At 61.4% G+C, this 17,409-nt stretch overlaps 1 protein-coding gene across 1 annotated transcript; it reads left to right on the top strand.

Annotated features, from left to right (window-relative positions):
- Nucleotides 1–6,538: 6,538 nt before the first annotated feature.
- NFKBIE (NFKB inhibitor epsilon) lies at nt 6,539–16,414 on the top strand. Its single transcript, XM_035323353.1, has 6 exons — nt 6,539–7,024; nt 14,615–14,717; nt 14,960–15,173; nt 15,277–15,365; nt 15,522–15,770; nt 15,893–16,414. The coding sequence occupies exons 1-6, from the start codon at nt 6,675–6,677 to the stop codon at nt 15,956–15,958; spliced, it is 1,071 nt and encodes a 356-aa protein (XP_035179244.1). The 5' UTR covers nt 6,539–6,674; the 3' UTR covers nt 15,959–16,414.
- The last annotated feature ends 995 nt before the right edge of the window (nt 16,415–17,409 follow it).

Genomic DNA, 17,409 nt, shown 5'->3' with positions numbered 1-17,409 from the left:
GGGAAGGGAAGGGAAGGGAAGGGAAGGGAAGGGAAGGGAAGGGAAGGGAAGGGAAGGGAAGGGAAGGGAAGGGAAGCAGGCCCAAGGAGATGCACACGTCTAGGGGGAAATGATGCAGCCACTGCCTCCTATGGAAAGAGGTGTGGCAGGCGGGGTGCTGCTGGAGGAGCTCATCTTCCAAAGAGGCTGGGGACGGATTTCCTCTCTCCTTTCCCCTGTTTCCATGGGAACAGCAGCAAGCAGGAACAGCCTGCTCTGAATTTCACTGCCTGCTGCTCAGGCACCCCCTTCCCGACCCTGTAGGCAGACTTTGGCTCTCAGGGGTTTTGGACCAGTCCTCACATGATGAATCCCTTGCCTCCACGGAGTGCTCACCAGAGTGTGCACCGTGGCAGTGCGAGGCGAAGGGGCACAAGCCCCTACCTGCCAGGATTTCTGTAGCAGCACTGCCTGCTATCACATGCAGACCACCAGACATTTGCAAATAATTTGCATACACATATGCATTTCTGCTTTTTGTGGCGGCAGGGGCTCCTGCGGGAAGTGACCTCAGCTGGACCACGAGGTATGTGTGCGGTGATCATCCTGGAGAAACCAGCACTGTTGTTCTCTCAGGGATGGCAAGGAACAAAAGGTGATAAAAATCTTTGTATTTAACAGCCCGCGGTGGCTTTTTCTCCAGTGAATTTGTCCTTTCACTTTTGAATTCCTGGTAACTTTTGACTTGACATCCTGCATGCACACTGCTGCAGAGGGATGCCCAGCACCACCACAACCTGCGAGGAGCATCTCGCTACGCTTTGCCCATTTCTTGTTATCTGGGCTCGTTACCTGCTAGGACTAAGCCTTGGGATGCGCGCTGCTCCCAGCTCTTTGGAGCCATCCACGCCATGGATCTCCTACTGGTGGATTCCTTCTGCAGCTACCGGTGAGCCAGAAGGAGGCTTTTTTGTATCGAGCATCTTGGATTCTGGCCCTGGCAGAACGTTTTCTGTGGCTTGGAGGCGACAGTGCCAAGCACATCATCAGCTGTGCTATTTCTGAGTGAGGTGTCACAAGGAAGTTCTGTGCCCTGCTCTATCCAAACTGAAATTATACAAGTTCTCAGTCACCTTCTGCACGAACGAGGCATGTGGCAGGTTCATATCCTTGGAAATGAATCCAAGGGCACAGCTGGTAACGTGCTGAAAAGGGCACAGGCCCCCCGCAGAGAATGGGAGAAATAAGGCTGTAGGATGCGTAGGTCTCTTCCACCTGGCTCACCTTTCTGCAGACCGGCAGCCAGCTGTGTACAAAGGAGAGCGTCCCTCCGGCTGGAAAGGGATGGCAGGAGAGGTTTTACCTGATTTCCTGGCAATGACCGAGGCTGTGTTTTCTGTCACCATCAGAGAGAGAACCCAGGAGTCCTAGTTCTAACACACTGCCCAGGCCACTCGGCCCTGCTTTCTCTTGAGGGCAAAAGGCAGAACCATCGTTGCTCTAATGTGTGGGAATCCTCCACGGTCATCGCTGTGGGCCTAGGGATGCTCTACGGGAAGATGGTGTTGGAGAGCACGGCATGTCTGCTGTGACAAAATGGTTGGAAGAAGTAGGGAAGCTTTTAAGAAGGCATGGCAACTGAAGTAGAGCTGGCGTCCTTGCTGGGATATCAACAAGTGCATTCTGCAGACACCCTTATCTGCCACCCTGAAAGACATTTGTACCTGTTCCAAGCAGATAGGTCAAAACTCTAGGTCATGCTGGTGGTGTTCTCCCTTCATTCTCCATAATATGCCAAGCCAGAAAAGGTCTCACACCTGTAAAGCTGTATTTGCTACAAATGTCTGTAGTATCAGATAGATATCTATAAATAATACTGGTTCTAGCTTTATTATGTCCAAAAGGTCAAGCACGACCAAGCCTTAAACTTTTGTTTCAGAACAATCAACAATAGCTAGCGGTTTGCTTCTTCTCCTGTCTTAAGAAGCTGTGTAAGAGAGAATCCCCTTGTGTTGGACACGGGATTTTCTGAGCTTGGAAACTGCAGCCTATTATATTTAGAAATTTCAAAGATATTTTGTGCAGACTGCGCGAGCCTTCCTGAACGTGTCGCTCCAATTAAATTACTCCTTAATAATGCAACAGGGGGAGTGTGGGTGATGGGAGGCGCTCCTTGCTCCAGTTAAACCATATCCCTTAGCTGCTGCTGCTGCTTGGCCACATTGACTGCTCTGGTGCCATTTACCTCCGCGAGCACTGTCCTCACAGGAAATCTGTGCCATTAGTCACATTTTTCTCGACTACACTCAGACTCCATGTCTGCTGGCAGGAGATCCGAGGGCGTGGTTTTTTTTTTTTGTTTGTTTGTTTTGTTTTGTTTTGTTTTTTTCTGTGTGAAGGAAACTCTCTGAAACCCACCGGGGTCTTTGCTGCCAGCCAAATCACAAATCTGTGAGAGGAGAATTTCTGACGAAGAAGGAGTTTGTGATGAGCAGAAGTGAGGTGCCATCCAGCTCAGCATCAGCGGACAGGCCCCACGTCTCCACCGGCAGGATGCTGGCAGCCCCCAGATGCGCTGATTTTGGGACGGTGAGGCAGGTGGTTTTGCTGCTCGTGCTCGGCGGTACGTCTCACACAGGGGGATTGCTGTCCCTGGAAACTCTCAGATCCGTGCTCTCCTCCTTCCCTTTCCAATGAGCTGCCTGTGTGCAGTTTGTTTATTTTCCACCCAGCCCCACGAGAGGCTATTTCTCCATCACTGCAATTATCTGTGAGGCTCCACAGAGGTTTCTGGCTCAGGTTAAAAGGCTTTCCTCCCTGCAGCTGCCCGGCAGGCTATCTTGTGACTCCCTCACGTCCCCCCCAACAAGGAAAAGGGGGTTCACAGCTACCCGGATGCTGCCTGACAGCCCTCAGGACATCCATCGGGTCTGACACAACTCCGAGCAGCGGTGACCTCCCCGGGTGTCTGCAGAGTGGCAGCGGTGTGACCTGAATATCCCAGAACTCAAACAGCTTGCTTTCCCCCCCTACCCCCCCAGAGCCAGCCCTCTCTGCTCACCCACCTCTCCTTACCCCTTCCCGGGTTCCTCGCCTGCTTACAGCGGTGTGCCTCGCCCAAGCCTATTCCCAAATCACCCTGCTGCAAGTGCGGAGAGACGCAAGCCCTAATTCGGCCTGGCAGCTCAGAGGTTTCGCTCTCTGGAGAGCAGAGCTGAGCGTGCATGAGTAATACCTCGGGCAGCGCCGGGCAGCCTGCTGGGGACCAGAGCAGCCACCTGGAGCACTGCTGGGAGAGGGGGGCTGAGGCCGCAGGGAGGGGACCCCTGCCCCATAACCATCCCCGGGGAGGGAGGAGATGTCTCCTCTCGGTGGGGCGGCCAGGCACCGGTGACCAGAACCACCCTCTGGAAGCCAGTCTGCTTCCCACTAGCTACAAAGGGAGCCCCAGGTGACAAGATCTCTCACCTCGGGCAGAGTTTCACCAGCTAATTATGCACGGTTTTGATTATCCGTGCTCCGAGGCCATCTGCCATCCCCTCCCCGTTCCTAACCACGTGTGCCGCCTCCTCTGGGAGAGCTGCAGAGCGCACAGCAGCGCGCGGACGAGTACACACCAAGGCTCTGTCACCCGTGTGCCTGCACAGAGGTGCACAGAGAGCGCTGCTGCTGCAGGTCACACAAGGAGAGGGAATGAAATTGAAAGTAAGAATGAAATTTTGTTAAAATGCCTGAGGTTTTTGTTCGTTCACTTTGCGAGCTCGAGGATTTTCCTGCACATTTATATCCATCGTGCACCTTTATACCCACCATTAAGCTTTTGGAAGTGAAGGCAGTGGCATGAATTAGGTGCGAGCCCCACTCGGGGCATGAACTGATCCTCCTTGTCCAACCTGCTGCCCATCACACGCCCAACGGCGCGCGACACCAAGGACAGGAGGAGCTGGGAGCTGCCCTCTGCACGGCGGCACTCGGTGCGGCAGCGGGAATTGTGCTTCCCTGTCGGCTGGGGCCTTGCGACCACCTTCCAGGCAAGGACACCTTAGGATGACCCGTGTCGCTTACTGGAGCCACGGTTCCCGTGACATTATGGGAGCGTAGGCCAAGAGGAAGGGAGGCAACCACCATGGACTGCAAGGAGGAAAACTCCCAGTGGGAAAAACCCCGCAGAACTGGTGAAGGACTGGAGCAGGAGCCCTGGCAGGCGTCCTTGGGGACACGCGGTGACACGGTGATTCCAGCCCGAGCTACCACAAGAGGGCAGGCAGCGTTTGCTAGGCCCGTTTCCAAACAATGGGAGCCTGGGGAGCACCCGGTCTGCCGCCGTCAGCTAGAAAATGGCCTCACCTCGGGGCACTGAATCCTCTGAAAGGCCCCTTCCTGCGTTACCCTGTTGGGCCACAAAGCCAAGTGACCCAGTCTGGTGCACCACAGGCTGGTCTGCAGTGAGATACAAGGAGCAGCAGCCCGAGGAGAAGCCCTGACACTTCTGCAGCTTTCCTTGCTCTCCTGGGGCCTGTGCTCTGCGTTGGGAGCCCGGCGTGCATGGTGTTGGAGCTCAGCTTCCCTAGCTGGAGCCCCAGGCTGCTGCTCAAGGTACCTGAAGATATGCCTGGTGTTGGAAATGTGGTACAAGCTTTGGGGTCTGGCACTTTTCTGACCTTTTGTCCTCAGACCAGACACCGGCTTCATCTCTCTCCATCTCTTTCAGGCTCCTTGCACTTATTCTCACCAGCAAACAGCTCAAGGAGAGGTGGAGAAGACAAGGAGATGGTGCCGGGCCCAGGCTGCGACTGGTGCGTGCAGAGCATGGGTTCAAGAAGGCAGGTGCAGAGACATGGGCTTCACCTGGAAATTGGAGGGCTGTGCCCCAATGCCCACGGCTGCTCAGGGGCCAGCCAGCCTTTGGGCCAGCCTTTCTGGGCTGTTTCTTGCCGGAGAGGTCACTTGGAGCAGCTGGGAGCAGTGTGCTGACACTGACCTCTAGTGGGAACGGATCCTCTCCTCTGTATTCTCCCTGCGATTTTAAGCACCCGAGTGGCAGCTTCAAGGGGGCTGGAGAGAGCCCAGAATTAGAGCTTCATTGTTAAAATCCTCAAAAGCAAATCATGCTCAGACTTGGCCTCTCGTTATATTTAAATGTCCGTAGTCCCTCCACCACTACCTGCACAAAACAAAAAAACAGGAGGGGCATTTGGGAGGTTTTTGCTGGGTAACCCAGTAGCAGCTGGGTACAAAAAGCTGAAAGAGCAGAAACTCTGGGTGCATGGCAAGAAAGGGGGCTCCTTGTGGCTTCCCTCTGGATCTCATAGGACACGTGTAAGGCTTACAGACACCGGGGTGATCGTCTACCTCCACAACTTCTGTGCTGCATTTCGGGTTGGCTGCGATGGCCCAGTCCACGTCCCAGGCCCAAGACAGACCCAGCCCGATTCTGCCCCGCATGAGGCCCTGGGTTATCAGCGGCAAGCAGCGGGGTAAGGAGGGGCAGCTGCAAGCGCAGGGGTGCAGCCACTGGCAGGGTGCAGGGTGCACAAAGACATGACCCAGACCCATGCCCTGCGCTGGGCAGCGCTGGCGAGGAGCAGAAGAAGCTCCTTTCCCTCAGCACTTGTCACCTCGCATCCAGGCAGCGCGACACGACTGGCGAAACTGAAAGAGAACCCGAGCGTGGGAGGAAAGCTTGTGACAGGAGGTTATTGATGCCAACCGAGACTTCCTCCGCCCGCCTGCTGCGTGCCCCTAAAACCTCTCCTCCTGCCTGCTCGGAGGCACTTTTCATGGGCAGCTTGCTGGCAGCGCCTGCGGTCAGAGGGCTGGCCGGGCAGTGACGCAGAGCTGAAGCGGCAGCTGCAGCGCAGGAGGGGAAGTCCTTGGCACTTTGCATGTGGTTGGTGCCAGCTCTGCCCCGCAGCCACCACCGAGCTCTTCCCAGGTGAGCTCCCGTGCAGGTGTGGGGCACGAGCAGGTCCTTCCCCTGCTGCTGGGCCCAGCTGGGGAGGCGTGCGCCTTGCAGAGGGGGAGAGGAACCAAGTGGCACTGATTGCAAGGTGTCACCTGCACACGGAGCTATCTACATCACCTTCTGAGGAAAGCCTGGGGCATTGCAAAGTAGCTAGATAAAGCAGATCCATGAGCAACACGGACGGTTTTGCTCTCAGGAGGAGAGCGCTGAGATGCAGCCTGGTCAGCAGCTGAGGGGCACAGCCCCAGGCCCTCGGTCCAGCTGCTGCTTCAGCTTGCTCTTTGCACACTGCCTGCTCTTGCAAGAGCCCCTGCAGCCACCCCAGCTCAGAAACAGCACACAGCGGCCGCCTTCGCCACCTGCCTAGTGTGAAGCGGGTGAAACGAGCTGAACCACGCACAGAGGGGCGACCAAAACCCTCGCACCCGTTTCCCCCAGGGCTCCCATCAGCCGGGGGGAGCAGCAGCAGCCCCCTCGCAGCACCCCGGGGCTCAGGACCCAGGAGCCTCCCGCGTGGGCACCCCCGGCGCTGGGGGAATCCCGGGCAGGCGGGGCCGGGCGCGGCTGAGTCAGTGCGGGCAGGGCAGGAGGAGGAGGAGGAGGAAGAGGAGGAGGAGGAGCCGCGGCGCTCTGCCTGTGCGCCGGCCGCCGCTCGCTGGCTTTCCGGCCATGAGCCCCCCGGTGCCGGGGGGCCCGGGGCGGGCGGGCGGTGGGCGCTGAGCGGGGAGCGATGGCGAGGGCGGGGGGCGGCGGGTGCCGCAAGGAGGCTGCGGGCTGGGAGGGCGACGAGGGGCAGTGCGACTCCGGCATCGAGTCCCTGCGCTCGCTGCCCGGCGGCCGGGACGCCCCGGCCGGCGTCGAGCCCCCGGTGTCCGCCGAGGAGCCCCCCGCGGAGAAGCGCCCCGCCGAGGAGCCCCCCGCCGAGGAGCGCCTGGACTCCAGCTACGGCTCCGGAGCCCTCCCCGAGGCGCTGCCCCGGCTGCCGGCAGCCTGCAGGGCCGAGGAGCCGCCGCCGCCAGCCGAGGGGCTGAGCCAGAGGCAGCTGGAGGCGCTCACCTTCGTCTCGGAGGATGGCGACACGTGAGTGAGCCCCGGGCAGCCCGGCACGGCACGGCCCAACGTGGGGTGCCAGCCTCTGCTTGCGATGGGGCTGCGCCGGGGAGCTGGGGTGGGAGCGCATCAGCCCCGCTTCGCTGGGGGCGCGAAGGTCCCTGAGCCATGGGGAGAGCTTGGCTGCCCAGCGTGGTGGGTGGGCGAGACCCAAAGGGACTTGGCCATGTGTGTGGCTCAAGACCCCCGAGGCCCATGGCTGGATGGTTGTTCTCCGATGGAGGTGGCCTGCAGAGCGGTAACACCGTGACGCACACCCCGCTGTGATGGGGGGGCCTGGCTCCTTTCAGGGCAGGGGGCTTCCCTTGGCTGCAGTGCCCTCCTAAAGGGCAGAGGCATCACACCGGAGTTACTCCCTTTGGCTTCTGGTAACCGCGTTCAGCTAGTCACGGCTCCCTCCTGCCCTGCGTTCTCCTCGCTGGGTTTTCATCGCAAGTGCACGCAGTGTGAGAGCAGCTCAGGAGCCTTGCCCCGAGCACAGGCTGGCGTTTAATACTGAGTAAATGGTGCAGGAGGAAGAGAAACTCCGAGGCACTGGTACAAGCGAGGAAACAAACGTCTCGAGTCGTGCCCGTGCAGTGGGCTGATGCTGGAGCTGCAGGGAGACGGGCCTAGCCCAGCAGGGCCGGCTGCCTCCGAGGCTGAAGGCAAGACGGGAGCGAGCCCGGGTGTTTACTTCCTGGTTAGGAGGGAGCCTGCACGGCTGCTAATTAGTTCATTAACGCTCGCTGTGGGATCTGCTCCGAGGATTGGCTGGAAGCCTGGCAGCGAGCAAGGTTAGCCTGCGCGCGGCCGCCCACGCTCCCCGGCGGGCGCAGGGACGGTGCTGGCTGCTGCTGCCCCAGCCGCGGGCCAGCCCGGAGCTCCCCTGCGCGGTGCTTCACCCTCTCCTGGCCGTAACACCACGGCCAGCGTGCCCCCGGGGAGAGCCACGGGTATTTTAGGCATTCCTGCGGAAATAACGCGGCAGAAAAGCGGCCCGCCGCGCTGTGGTGCGCCCGGGGCTCACCCGTCGGCGTTCGTCAGTGGATGCGGCTGTTTGGAGACGGTGTTTGGGTCCGTCCTGTAGGGGGGCTGAGCCCGCTGCTTGTCAGACTTGCTTGGCCAGAGCCTAACCTAACGCAAGCACGTCATTAGCTGGGGAAGCATGAATTGGTGGCACCTTAGTTGCTCTAGGCAGGAGAGGCTCTCCGAGAGCTCTCTGAATGGCCGCAGTTGCTCTTCTGTTTTCTCTCTTTACAACACAGAACAGGAAATCTGTAAAGGGCAAGGGAGGGAGCAAAAAGCCTGCTGGTGCAGCTCGCACAGCTCGGGGCTGGAGAGGTCAGCGCAGGGAGCCTGCTCCCAGTGCTGGAAAGAAACTGTATTCTTGTGGTCAGAGCGGCCAGGCTGTGGACTGGTGCCTCGTCTATTCCTGGCTCTCCTCCTGGCCTTGCGGGAGAGGTAGGCGGCGTTTATATTTAGCACTGCTGAGCATCCACCGCTCCAGCACCGCCTTGAGCTGCCGTCGGTTTTGTATGCAAAACCAAACCGGGGCTGAGAGCAGAATGCTGTGAAAGCCTAGGGAACGGTGGCTCGTCAGGGTGGCAGAAGGTCCCCAGAGGAAATGGATCAGGTGGCCATGGGCTGCATCCCTTCCATCTAGCCAGACGAACCTGTTGACCTCTTTTCTTCTCAGTCAGCCGCATGTTTCCTCGCACGCCATGCTTCAACGTCTGCCCCGAAGCAGGCCCGGGCTGGGAGTGAGACTCGTACCACCATTACACTTCAGAAGGCTTGAGCAATAATGCTTCTCTGTAATGCTGTAATTCTGAAAACACAGAAAGTTCAGGGTTCGGGCTGGGCAGTTCCTGTTTCCCCAGCTGCCCCGGCTTGGTACCCAGCCGTGCCCAGAAGGGCACCGTGCTCACCCAGAAGGAGCTGGCAAAAGCATCGGCTGCCCACGGCCCTGCCCTCCCACCTGCACGGCAGGGATGCTGTGGGCAGCGAGGCGTGCGTGCCAGGGGCTGTGTTTTTCAGCCTGGCACCTGTGGCAGAAGCACACGAGGGGGTGGCAGAGGCGAGGAGCGCGCTACATCAGCTGGAGAGTTAGCAGGATCTTCCCAGGATGGCTTCCTGCAGGAGGAGAGCGCCAACGGAGGCAGGGCGAAGGCACGGGGCTAAAACCACGGGTTTCTCACTCAAAATTAGCAGGGGGCCTGCTTGCGTGGAAAGGAAGTTGGCTAATGCGGGAGACGTGGGGGTGACGGCCAGCGAAACGCGTGGGCGCCCCTACGCCAGCAGCCGTCTTCCAAGAAGCCTTTGCAGAAGCCTCAGAAGCCCTCCCCACGCCTCCCCCGTGCAACCAGCAGCCCTCTGCCGTGGGGAAGTCGGGGCTGTAGTAATTGGGCAAGTGCACGGTGCTCCTAGAGGGAGGCCGGAGGGGCTGCAGTGGCGGGCAGGAGTAGGGGTGATGGACGGGGTGTGCTTAGGGCAGCGATGTACGTGCAGAGAGCGAGCCCAGCCGGGGCTGCTCCCGTGCTCTCAGGCATTCTCCTCCGAGCATCCGTCTCTTCCTTTCAGCCCGGCTCCTTTTCTGCTGAACCGAATCCCGCTGGGATTGCTCCGCGTGGAAGCGAAGAGAGGGGCTTTCCAGCCGCGGGGATGGCGAGCTGCGAGCAGGCAGCCTTGTCATGCCCCGGGCTCCAAACAAGCTCAACCTTTGTTAGGAGTCACCGAGGAAAACCCCTCCTTCCTGGCCTCGCCGGGCAGATGCCTGAGCCCGGCGTCCTGGGAAGGGGTGGGTGTGGGACGGCTCCTTTGGGGTGGGAAGGGACCTGAAGGGATGGTCCGCAGCGTTCCGGCACTTGGGAAGACCTCCCCATGTGCTTGGGTCCGTGGCAGCCCCTGCGAGCTCGGGAGAGGCAGGATCGGTATTGTCAGTGCAGGAAATCGGGCAGCGCTTCCTCTCTCCAGGACTACACATTTCCCTTTCTTATGGCTTGTGCCACGGGTACCCGATGCCACGGTGATGGCCCCTGGCTGGTGGTGGTCCCGTGGTGAGCCAGCCAGCAGGGCTGATGCTCCGGGGTCCCCTCTCGCTCCCGGCAGGCTGATCTCAGCATACATCTACTGGAAAAGGGGACGGAGCCCTTTTGGTCGGGCGTGTGTGCGCAGTGGGTAGCAGCATCTCGGGGAAGGGGGGAGCAGAGGAAGCCCGACTTCCTCCTTCCACCAGTGACAAGTGCTGCCCCATCTGCTGATAAGAAGTCACGTGCCAGTGACTCGTGGGCTGAGATGCGTTAGCGAGGGCTGGGGGACTGCTGCTTGAGTACATTTGGGTCCCCGCAAGTGGTGATGTTCTGGGCTACCCCGTGAGTGTGGTAGCCCACGGGGGTCTTCCCTGCTGGGGCAGCCACCAAGCACGAGGCCTCCCCTTGCCCCTTTTAACCAGTTTTCCCCCGGCCCCCGAAGTTCCTGGCGTCTGCAGGGGTCGCACACTTGCAAACTTGACTTAACGCAGCGAAGTCCCCTTGAGACAGTGCTGGCGAGAGGTTTTTCCCTGCTCTGATGACTTCAGTCTGAGCTCGAGGATGCCCCCTCAGACTTTCCGCCTGCACAGGCTCACCTCGGAGCTGGGGAGAGGCGCAGGGAACTTCAGGACAAAGGCTGGAAATTTCCACGTGCTGGGATGCAGAAGCCCGGCTGTAACAGCCCAGCTGGGGTGGGGGGGGCTCTGAGCCCGCGCTCGGCCACGACTGGGAAAAGCTTGAGCTCAGCTGAATCAACGAGGAAAGCTTTGGTGTTTTGTAGGTTTGCTGAGTTTTGTTCCTTTTGTGCTCGGTGGATAAGGGAGAGGTCAGGCGTGACCGTGCAGGACGGAGGCTGCGGGGTCTGAGCTGCGAGGTGGTCGCCGTGTGGCTGTCGTCAAGCGGCGCGGGATGGTCCCCGCGTCCCTGGGGCCGGGAAGTCCCGCGGGGGCAGGTGCAGGGCCGAGGGGGGCCCTGGTCGATCCGGGACGCGAGGCTGGTGCCTCATCTCGAGAAAATCCGGTGGCAGCGAGGATGTGTGAGCAGGGCCGTGAACGATCGCTCACGAGTGCAGAACCCAGAGGGCGCACGTCTGTGAACAGAGGCGCCTTCATCTCGTCCCCCCCTTCCTCCTCCTCCTTCTCCTCATCCCCAACCTTGCTGCAAAAACCAGGTGAGCCTCCAGAGCTCCCAGCTGCCAGCAGCCCCCCTGCAGGCAGGGAGCTGGGCTGCCTGCGCTGCGCCTTCTGGCAGAGGCTGCTGCTGATGTCTGAGGAAGCGGTTAGCAGCGCAGGTTAAAGGGCTGGAGCCGGGGAGCGGGGTTGGCGTGGAATTCCCCCGCCGTTTTCCTCCCCGCTCGCGCTCCTCTGTGTTGCTGCTGGTGCCGTTTCCTCCTGGTAACGAGCTCCTCTTGTGCAAATGGCTCGCATGGTTTCCTACTCCTCTGCGCAGGCAACGTGGGGAGCTGGGAGCAAACTGTGCCCGCTGGGGACAAGGAGCTTAGCTGGAGAGGGAGGGAGGAAGATCTGCTACAGCAAATCCCACTGAATGCTTCGTCCCCTGCTCGAGGTACCTTCAGGGTGAGGTGGTGAAGGGGGAGGCTGCTCTGAGGTCGAGTTGTGTTGCCCCGTGGATGGAGGGATCTACACGGTCAGCCCCTCTTCTGAGGGGATGGAAAAGGTTATCCCGAGAACCGATGGGACCTGGTTATCTTTGCGTGTGGCAGAGCTGGGTGCCACTGTCACCCTGTTCCCCTCGCCTCCACGCGCAGGCGTCCCCAGGGTGCCACGGACACTTTCCCTACCAGCTGCCTGGGCTCAGAAGCCCGGGAGATGGACAGCAGGGTGGGAATGGGCGCACCTAAATGGGGACCCCCTGGGACACGGAGGGGCTGGGTGCTCAACCCGGGGACATCCCTAGGGGCGGCCCTGACCCCTGCTCCAGGATCATTCCTTCTGACGATGGGTAGGTGCCGAGGATGCCCTGTATGCACGGGACCTCTGCGATTCAGAGTCCCCTCGTGCCAGGACGGAGCTGCTGAGCACGTGGAGAAGCTGCGAAGGAGCCCGGCAGCCCGTGTGCGTAGGCTGGCAACCTTTCCCCTGCCCACAGCTCCTCTGTTCGCTCGCTGCCCTTTCCAAAACTCCCTGTTGGCCTCTCCAAAAGCCCCCGCTGGCCACCCACCCGCCTGGCTGCAGGCAGGAGCATGGCGAGGGAAGCAGTGGGAGGCAGAGGAGAGGCGCGTGGTGACCCGAGTGTGGAGCATGGTGGGGTGGAGGGCTGCTTCTGGCCAGGGCGGGGGCCGTGGCTGGACGAGGAGGGTGCCGTGGGCACTTCTCATGGGCGCAGTGGGTTTCCTGGGTTAGCAGGAGATGATCCCGATTCCTGGTTTGCGCGGCTCTCCGCGGCCAAGGCTGCTTGCACACGTGCTCCCGGTGGGCTCCTCGCGCCCCGGTGGCCGCCGCGCCGTTCCCCAGCAACTCGCTGCCCCTGCAGCCATTTCGGGAAGTTGAGGCCTGGCAATGAGGAAAGAGGGGAACGAATGCAGAAATGAAAGCACGGGAGGAGGCTGCGCCTGGGTGGAGAAGGAAGACAAGGGATGGAAAAAAAAATAAACATAAATGGCAGTCCTTCGAGGCGGGCACGTCCCAGCATCCAGGTGAAAGCCTGAGCTCCGGGAAGGGTCGCTGGTGGGGCAGCCGACAACCCCCCTGCAGCAAAGGTGTCCAAACTCAGGCATCAGCTTCCACGCTGGGCTCACGTGGAGCTGCAAAGCCACCCGTCCCAGGGCGAGGGAGATGCGGCTGGTGCAGGGCTGGGGTTTCCACCTCCCCCGTGTGGCCGCCCCACCTGTCCCCACGTGGTGTGGGGCGCGGGGGATTCCTGGGTGGGCGGCGGGTGCCTCCCCGGCACGCCGCCTCTGGGCACAGCTCTCTCCCCCGGGAGCCAAGTTTGGCTCTGGAAAGTGAAAGCAGCAGAGGTTTAAAGTTCAACCTGAATTGCTTCGGAAAGTCCCCGGGCTGAGCGCTCCGTACCTGAGAGCCACACATCCTGCCAGTCCCCGCGCACGTGGCGCCCGGGAGTGGGCTTGGAGAAGCAGGGGCTGTCCCCCGCAGCGGGCAAAGGCCACCTCGGCGCAGGTGCAAACCCATCGGGGCATCTCCCTGCCCTGATTGCCAGGGCTCGGAGCCGGGGGAGCCCGCCGAGGGCAGGGGGAGCACCTGCAGCTGCTCCTGGCATGGACTCCACCAGCCCCTTGCCCTCCCCTGGAGAATTGGTGGTGAGGGGTGCACCCAGCGGCCTCGTGGAGGCAAAACGTGGGTGTCCTCTGCTTCCCACGGGGAATTCCCTGCCGCGGCGTGAGCCGGGGCTTCCCCGGGGACGCAGCCCTTTGGGTGCAGCCTCTCCCCAGGCAGTGGGGCGAAGAGGAACTTGCTTGTTTCGCCACCAAAACTGGGGCTCGCCTGAGGGCACCCGGGGTGCCAGGTGCCGGTTTGGCCCATGGAGGAGGTGGCTTTGCTGGGCTGCCCGGGCTCTGCGCCCTCCTGCCTCCCTCCTGCCTTCAAGAGCTGTCCTGAGCCTTTACCCCACACCCTCCAGGGGCCCAGTCCCCTGTGCAGGAGGGGCTGGGGCACAGCAGGTTAGCGCTGCCGGGCTGGAAACTCCCTCCGGGCTCGCTGCTGCTGCTCTCACTTCTGTTCTGACTGCGTGTGGACAGCCAGGACCGTCGCGAAACCCGCACGAGCATCACGGCAGGAAGGGGAAGGGACGAGTGGGATGGGAATGAAATCTGCCCTGGGGCTGGGGCAGCCCAGGCTGCCGGGGCATCGAACAGCCGCGGGCGTGGGGACTGGGGCTCTCTGCTGGCCACCAAGCTCTGCGGGGAGCTCTGGTGTCCCTCTGCCCTGCGCCAGCCCTGCCGCGGCGTTGCCGAAAGGGAAGGATGTGGAAGGGAAAAGAGGAAATAGGCATGGGCTGGCGGAGAGGCTGGCACGGGGACCGTGCCGCACAGGTGGACTTGGATCGCTGCCGGGCTCCTGCTCGGCTTTTGCCGACTGCCTTGGTGCAGGGGAAAGCAGAAGTGTCCTGCGTAGCCAGCAGCGGGGAGCTGGAATTCCCCTGGCAGCCGCCCGGGGCCAAACCTCCCACCCAGGGGCCAAAGCCAGCCCTCAGGCTCTCCGATACGCCTCCCAGGCTCTTCCATCCTCCCTGGGCTGCAGGCCTGTCTGTGTGATGAGGCCTGAGAGAGGACCCGCCGGTGCTCAGAGGGGACAGATGGGTCGCATCCCCTGGGGGTCAGCCCAAAAGTCCACCCTGGGGAGCATCAGGCTGTGTTTGTCTTCTGTTCCTGTCTTCTGTGGCTGAGCTTCCCTGGGGAGAGGGCAGGATGGAGGAGCTGTGAGCTGGTGGGAAGGGCAGGTGGCTGGGGAAGGTGAGGAGCTCGATTCACTCCGTAGCACTGGGGGATCTCTGCTCCTGAGCACGTCACTTGGGACTGATTTTTCTTTCCTTTTTCTTTTTTTTTTTTTTCCCACCTCTGTCCCCTCTGCAGGTTGGTTCACCTGGCCATTATCCACTGCGTCCCCGATGTGGCTCTCTGCTGCATTGCTCAGCTGCCCAGAGAGGTGCTGGAGATCCAGAATGACCTTTTCCAGGTACGTGGGTGTGATGTGCAGAAGAGGAGGGCAGGTACCACACCGGGTAGGCACCCAATCCACCTGCCCTTTCCCCAGGAGCTGCTCACCCACACGCTGCAGAGCATGGGGAAGGTCCCGTGTGAGCAGTCCCTTTTCGGGGAGGAGAAACCCCCTGGGGGGGGAGGATTGGCAGCTCCCAGCACCGAGGGTGAAGGGGTGCCCACCCAGCCTCCTAATTCCTGCCCCCCCCTCCTCGCTAGACCCCGCTGCACCTGGCCGTGTACCTGGAGCAGCCCAGCGTGGTCAAGGCGCTGATGCACAAGGGGGTCAACCCGGGGCTGCAGGACCGCAACGGCAACACCCCGCTGCACCTGGCCTGCGAGCAGCAGCGCCTCTACTGCGCCCAGCAGCTGCTGCAGGGCACGGCCGAGCCCCCCGAGCACCACCAGGACCTGCAGCTCCAGAACTGGCAAGGTGAGACCTGGCGGATGGGTCTGCTTCGGAGGCTCTGCTGCGCACGCGTGAACCCGGCCGCGCGGGGTGCTGAGGGTGGCTCTCTCCTGTCTCCCCGCCCCAGGCCTGGCCTGTCTGCACATCAGCACCCTGAAGGGGAACATCCAGATGATGTCCCTGCTGCTGCAGAGCGGTGCCAACATCGACGTGCAGGTGAGGATGGGCAACGGCTGCCGCGTGGACGTCCCCCGCCTTTGGGGCAGGGGTGCTGCGGGGCTGGGAAGTGCTCCGCTTGGATGGGGTGGGGAGGAAGGACCACGGCCCATGGGCGCCACAGGGACCCCACGCCCACGTCCTTGTTGTCCGCAGGAGGGCACGAGCGGGAAGACCCCGCTGCACCTGGCGGTGGAGTGCCACAACCGCAGAGCCGTCCAGTTCCTGCTGCACAACGGAGCCTACGTGGACGCCCAGATGTACAACGGCTGCACCCCGCTCCACCTGGCCGTGGGCCGCAAGGACGCCGCCATCGCCGCCATCCTCTCGCACTCCGGGGCTGACACCCTGCTGAGGAACATGGAGAACGAGACGGCCCAGGACCTGGCTGACGGCAACGACGACGTGAGTGCGGGGGGTGCTGTGAGCCTGCAGCGGGGTGGCACTTCCCCGGGGAGGCGGGAGGCCGGGGGGACCGGCGGAGGCACGGCCTGGATGCTTACACCTCACACCTTCGGTCTCTGTAGCTCCTCGCCCTGCTGCCCTTCGACGACCTGAAGATCTCGGGGAAGCCCGTCGTGTGCTCGGAATGAGCGGCTGGACTCCTCGGCCCGGCGGGCAGCCTCCTCGCCCCGCGCTGTTGCCCTGATGCCCGCCGGGACCTCGTCTGCCCGCAGTGCGGTGGGCGCGGAGCCATGCTGGGAGACGTTTTACCCTCCCAGGAGAGAAGTGTTGTTGGCCTCAGGCTATCTTCCTGGACGGCGGGAGGTGGCACCACGAGCACTACACAGGGAAGGCTTTTTTTTTTCTAGGCTTTGTGCCCAGCAGGGTCTGTGCTGCAGCCCAGCAGACTGAATTTCCCCTCCCTGCCACGGGTCTGAATTGAAGGGGTCCGCGGGCTCCAGCTTGCCCTGTGACGGAGCAGGAGAGGACTCCTGATCACACTGCGCAGGGGACGGAGTGTCCTCTGGCACCCCAAACACCAGCAGAACAAGTGTGGGGTGAGCAGTTACCACTCGCTCTAATAAACGTTTGTTCTGGCTGCGGGCGCTCGAGGTCTCGTGTGATCCAACCGGCCCCGCTCCCCGCCTGGCACGACGGGAGCGGAGGGGCGCGGGGAGGAGGGGGGATCCTGTTCTTCAGGATGGGGTCCCAGCCCGGTGTTCCCCCGCCATCCCACCAAACACTTGACATCGGGGCTGAAGACACAGAGCACGGGAGGTGCCAGAAGTTGGGTGACGGATCCTTGCTTCTGCTACCACGCCTGACAGCCCGCTGCCTTACCGCACCACGGCTCCTCTTCTGCAACGAGTATGAAAGATCCTGCCCCATCTCCTGGCACAGGAGGTTGTTTAAAAGCCATAGGGCATAGGTCTGCCCTGGGTTTCGCGTTCTCCCAGGCTGAGGAGATGGCAGGGTTATTTCCACATCCCTCCTGTGGCTCACCTCCCTTCCCTGCCCTCTCTCCAATGAGAGGAACGTGCACGCCCCAGGGAACCAGCACCGAAGGTGCTGTGGGAGCACAGGCACGAGTGTGCCTGACCCCACCTCGGCCGGGGAAATCCCCCACTTGCTGCCTGGGAGCAGCTCCTATTGTCTGGGGCAAATCCTGGGTGGCGCAATCCAGGGAACGAGATGCCCCAGAGCCGCTCACCTTCCTCCTCCCTTCTTGGAAGGACAGAGTGAGGGAACGCTGCCAGAAGCAGCGCCTGCTCCCCACAGCCCTCCCTGAAGCTTCCCGGGTCTCTTCAGCAGCCCTGGGGTAGATGGCTTGGGTTTTTGGTGTATTTTAAACCCCCACCTTCCAGCGGGGCCTCAGCCTTGCGAAAGATGAGCCGTGTCGTGCCAATGGCTTCGACCAGCACCAGGTGCCCCTGGGGGCACTAGCGCTGGGGGGGGGGGGGGGGAGGAAAAAGGCAGAAGCAAGCCACCTGCACTTATTTTTTTTAATAAAAATGTGTTTTTTTTTTTCTTTTAATGAGTGTTATAAAATATTTGGGCAGCCCCTTGGGGGCTACGGCCAGCCCTGCCTCTGTGCTTGATG

The sequence above is a fragment of the Oxyura jamaicensis genome, chromosome 3 (genome assembly GCF_011077185.1).
Source record: "Oxyura jamaicensis isolate SHBP4307 breed ruddy duck chromosome 3, BPBGC_Ojam_1.0, whole genome shotgun sequence".
Taxonomy (NCBI): Eukaryota; Metazoa; Chordata; class Aves; order Anseriformes; family Anatidae; genus Oxyura; species Oxyura jamaicensis.
Note: the sequence above shows the minus strand (reverse complement) of the source record. Positions and strands in the feature narration are given on the sequence as shown.